A 4292-nucleotide genomic window follows, 5' to 3' on the forward strand; every position below is an offset into this window, starting at 1 on the left:
GTTCATACTCGAGCCCTTGCGAGGCCAATCCACTAAAGCAGGACGTAGGGTTTTACACCGCAAGGTGGCCTGAACCTGGGTAAACTCTTGTGTGCTCTACTTGTTTGCTTGCTTGCATCCCATTCCCACCACCAGGAGAAGAGCGAGGCGCTAGGTGGACGTGTAGTGGGAGAGATCTTCGTCACGCCCCTGTGTTCGAATCTTAAGGGTTTTGCGGAGCCCGGAATCCGACATTTGGCGCGCTAGGTAGGGGGCGTGTCGAGATCTCACCTCTCCGATGACCTCGCCTCCCCTCTTTTGCCCTACGTTGCCATGGCGACACCTGCCTGCTGCATCCGCGCGGAGGCTGGGGCCATCCCCGTTGCCCGGGCGGCGTCGGCGGACCGCGCCGCTCATGGGCACTTCGTCCCCCACGTCGACGACCCCATCGCTGGCCCGACCACTGGGGAGCGGCCCACTACGCCACTCCCGCTTCCCCTGGCCTCGCTGGCGGCGCTTCTAATGGCCCAGGAGATGCTCCGACACCGGCCGCCTGCGGCGGGACTTGACGCTTGGGTGGCTCGCCCCAGCGAGCTGCTGGACGCTACCGGCGGGGCGTCACCGTGCCACGGGGTCGCCTACATCATTGGAGGATCCCAGGCGCCGGCGTCGGCCCGTCACCTTAAATCACACCTTCGACGGCTGGGGGCTGCCGCTCGGCCGCAGGAGGCCCCGCGGGGGCTAGGCGCGCAGGGGCACGCCATCGTCTTCGGCCTCGGCGACCGCACCAGAGCTACAACCGGCACATGCATCCTCCCCATGGTATGTACCCCCACCATCTGCGGGGTGGCCGTCACAAGGACCCTCGTCGACGGCGGTGCCGGGCTCAGCATCCTCTCTGCGGAGGCCTTTGGTCATCTGCCGGTGGCCTACGGGCGGCTCCGCCCCACCAAACCCTTCTCGGGAGTCGCGGGCTTGGTCGTCCCGCTCGGGCAGGTTTGCCTCCCCGTCACCTTCGGGATGCACGCCAATTACCGGACCGAGCTCATCGACTTCGACGTCGCGCCTATCCACCTGCCCTACAAGGCCATCCTTGGTCTCCCGGCCCTGGCCAAGTTCATCGCGGCGACTCACTCGGGCTACAACATCGTCAAGATGCCCGGGAGCAGTGGCACCATCACCATCAAAGGAGACACCAAGGCCGCTCTTCAGGTCCTCGAGCACGCTTATCGAGCCGCTGTCGTGGCTCGCCCAAGCGCAGAGGGGGCTCCGGAGGCCGCCGAAGCCGCTCTAGCCAAATAGAAACAGCTCTTCTCTCAGGATCACGCCAAGACCAAGCAGGTACCCATCGATGAGGGAGACGCGAGCTCCACTTTCACCATCGGTGCGAGCCTGCTTCCAGAGCAAGAGGAGGCGTTGGTGGCCTTCCTCAGGGCGAACAAGGATGTGTTCGCATGGAAGGCGACCGACCTGGTCGGGGTGCCTAGGCACGTCATCGAACACCACCTCACAGTGTGCCCGAACGCACGACCTATCAAGCAAAAGGCGCGACGGCAGGCTCCGGAAAAGCAGGCCTTCATCGTCCAGGAGGTCCGGAAGCTGGAAGAAGCAGGGATTATCCGGGAGGTGCGCCACCCAGAATGGTTGTCCAACCCCGTCATCGTCCCGAAGAAAGGAGGCAAAGAGCGCATGTGCGTCGACTTAACGAGCCTCAACAAGTTCTACCCTCAGGACCCATTCCCTCTCCCTCGCATCGACCAGATCGTGGACTCAACGGCCGAGTGCGACCTGCTTTGCTTCCTCGACGCCTTCTCGGGCTACCACCAGATTAAAATGGCAGTACAAGACGTAGAGAAGACGTCGTTCCTGACCCCATGCGGGACCTATTGCTACATCTGCATGCCTTTCGGGCTGAGGAACGCAGGCGCCACCTTCCAGTGGCTGATGCACATCACGCTCGGCCCTCAGCTCGGGAGGAACGCAGAGGCCTACGTCGACGACATCGTGGTCAAGTCCAAGGAGGCCAAGACCCTTATCGGGGACTTGGAGGAAATGTTCGCCAACCTGCGCAAGGTGAACTTATGCCTCAACCCGAAAAAATGTGTGTTTGGGGTCCCCTCGGGCAAGCTGCTGGGATTCCTGGTCTTGCACCGGGGCATTGAAGCCAACCCGGAGAAGGTTAAAGCCATCCAGAGAATGAAGCCGCCCACGACCCTGAAGCAAATGCAGAAACTTGCGGGATGTGTGACGTCCTTGGGGCGTTTCATCTCGAAGCTCGGCGAGCGCGCCCTCCCCTTCTTCAAGCTCATGAAGAGCAAGGGGCCTTTTGAGTGGACTCCAGAGGCCGACGCTGCCTTCCAAGATCTCAAGAAGTACCTCACTAGCCCACCGGTTATGGTGGCGCCAAGGCCTCAGGAGCCCTTGATCCTTTATCTCGCCGCAACGCCTCACTCCGCCAGCGCGGCGCTGGTAGTGGCACGAGAGGAAAGGGTCAGGGGGCAGAGCTCGCGGAACGACCCGATGCCCTCCGGAACTCCGCTGACTCACGACATGACGTCTCGAGCCGACATGGCAGCAACGTCTGGCGACCCTGCCGGCCTATGTAAAGCTCCTGAGCCATCAGAAGGGCCTGAGGATCCCGCATCACCAACCCTCATGGAGCATCCCGTGTACTTCATTAGCACCGTGCTCCGTGACGCTCGCTCGCGCTACCCCATGCCCCAGAAGCTGCTGTTAGCGCTCCTCGTTGCTTCCAGGAAGCTGCGCCACTATTTTCAAGGCCATCCCATCAAGTTCTTCTCAGCCTACCCCCTGGAGAAGGTACTCCGGGGCCCGAACGTCGTCGGGAGGGTTGCTGAGTGGAACATCGAGCTGCAGACGTTCCAGCTAGAGTTCAGCACCACGCGGGTCATCAAGGGGGCAGCACTGGCTGATTTCGTGGCAGAGTGGACCGACGCTCCGGACCAGGGGGCTGGCGAGGAGCGCTCGTTGGCCCCGGGCAACGAAACTCCGGAAGGATGGGTGGTATATTTCGATGGTGCCTTCTCGCGCCTCGGCGCGGGGCTGGCGCCGTGCTGGTATCACCCACTCAGGACAAGCTCCGCTACGTTGTGCAACTTTGCTTCCAGCGTGGCGAAAAGGTCTCCAACAACATCACAGAGTACGAGGGCCTAATCGTCGGGCTCAAGGCCGCGGCCGCACTAGGGGTGAAGCGTCTCACCATCAAAGGCGACTCGCAGCTCCTCATCAATTTCTCTAACAAAGAGTACAAGCCCAAGGACGAACACATGGAAGCATATCTGGAGGAGGTGCGCAAGATGGAGAAGCGGTTCCTAGGACTGGAGTTGCAGCACGTGCCGAGGGGCACGAATAAGGAAGCAGACGACATCGCCAAGCGGGCCTCCCGACGAGAGCCGCAGGAACCAGGTGTCTTCGAGGAGCGATTGCTCAGGCCATCGACAACACCACCTACCCTAGAGCTGGCATCCACGCATGAGGGGCTGCCAGCGGCTCCCGAGGTCGGCGCACCACCCTGTGGACCGCCCTCCGGAGCCCGCCTGCTGCTCGCCGCCGAACCTGAGGAAGATTGCTGGACTGAGGAACTCAAGGCATACCTACTGCGTGGCACCTTGCCGGAGAAGGAGGAAGGCGCGGAACGCGTGGCTCGGCAGGCCTCGGCCTACTGCATCCAAGACGGTGAGCTCTACAGGAGGCGCCCTAATGGCGTCTCGCTAAAAGGCATCTCGAGGAGGCAAGGACAAGAGCTACTGGCTGACATCCACAGAGGGGATTGCGGCCATCATTCATCGTCCCGCACCCTCGTGGGCAAGGTCTTTCGCAGTGGCTTCTACTAGCCCACAGCGTTGGATGATGCCACGGAGCTCGTGCGAGCCTGCGAGGCATGCCAGTTCCATGCCAAGAAAATCCATCAGCCAACGCAAGATCTTCAGACCATCCCGCTCTCCTGGCCCTTCGCGGTCTGGGGGCTGGACATCCTGGGACCGTTCCCCCGAGCGTTGGGGGGCTACCGCTTCCTCTATGTCGCCGTTGACAAGTTCACCAAGTGGGCCGAGGTGGAGCTGGTGCGCACGATTCCCACAGGATCGGCAGTGAAGTTCATCAAGGGCCTCGTGACCCGCTTCGGCGTCCCCAACCGCATCATCATGGATTACGGTTCGCAGTTCATGAGCAATCACTTCAGATCATATTGTGCTAACCTTGGAACGCAGATCTGCTACGCCTCAATGGCCCACCCCAGGAGCAATGGGCAGGCCGAACGTGCCAACGCAGAGGTCCTGCGCGGCCTCAAGACG

The 4292-nt window shown here is 61.8% G+C and overlaps 1 protein-coding gene across 1 annotated transcript; it reads left to right on the forward strand.

Annotated features, from left to right (window-relative positions):
* Positions 1–312: 312 nt before the first annotated feature.
* LOC147985685 (uncharacterized) lies at positions 313–3833 on the forward strand. Its single transcript, XM_087541699.1, has 3 exons — positions 313–1191; positions 1300–3003; positions 3108–3833. Exons 1-3 carry the CDS (start codon positions 313–315, stop codon positions 3831–3833), a joined length of 3309 nt encoding a protein of 1102 aa, XP_087397825.1.
* Positions 3834–4292: the final 459 nt, after the last annotated feature.

Source organism: Triticum urartu, chromosome 2A (assembly GCF_056163025.1).
Source record: "Triticum urartu cultivar PI428250 chromosome 2A, HENAU_Tu73, whole genome shotgun sequence".
NCBI classification, from domain to species: Eukaryota; Viridiplantae; Streptophyta; class Magnoliopsida; order Poales; family Poaceae; genus Triticum; species Triticum urartu.

Bases quoted from the DNA above. Each gene is read 5' to 3' on its own strand.
- LOC147985685 (XM_087541699.1), top strand. From the start codon at position 313: ATGGCGACACCTGCCTGCTGCATCCGCGCGGAGGCTGGGGCCATCCCC. The intron at 1,192-1,299 runs GTCCTCGAGCAC...CTCTTCTCTCAG, and splicing joins ACACCAAGGCCGCTCTTCAG to GATCACGCCAAGACCAAGCA. The intron at 3,004-3,107 runs GTATATTTCGAT...CTTTGCTTCCAG, and splicing joins AAACTCCGGAAGGATGGGTG to CGTGGCGAAAAGGTCTCCAA.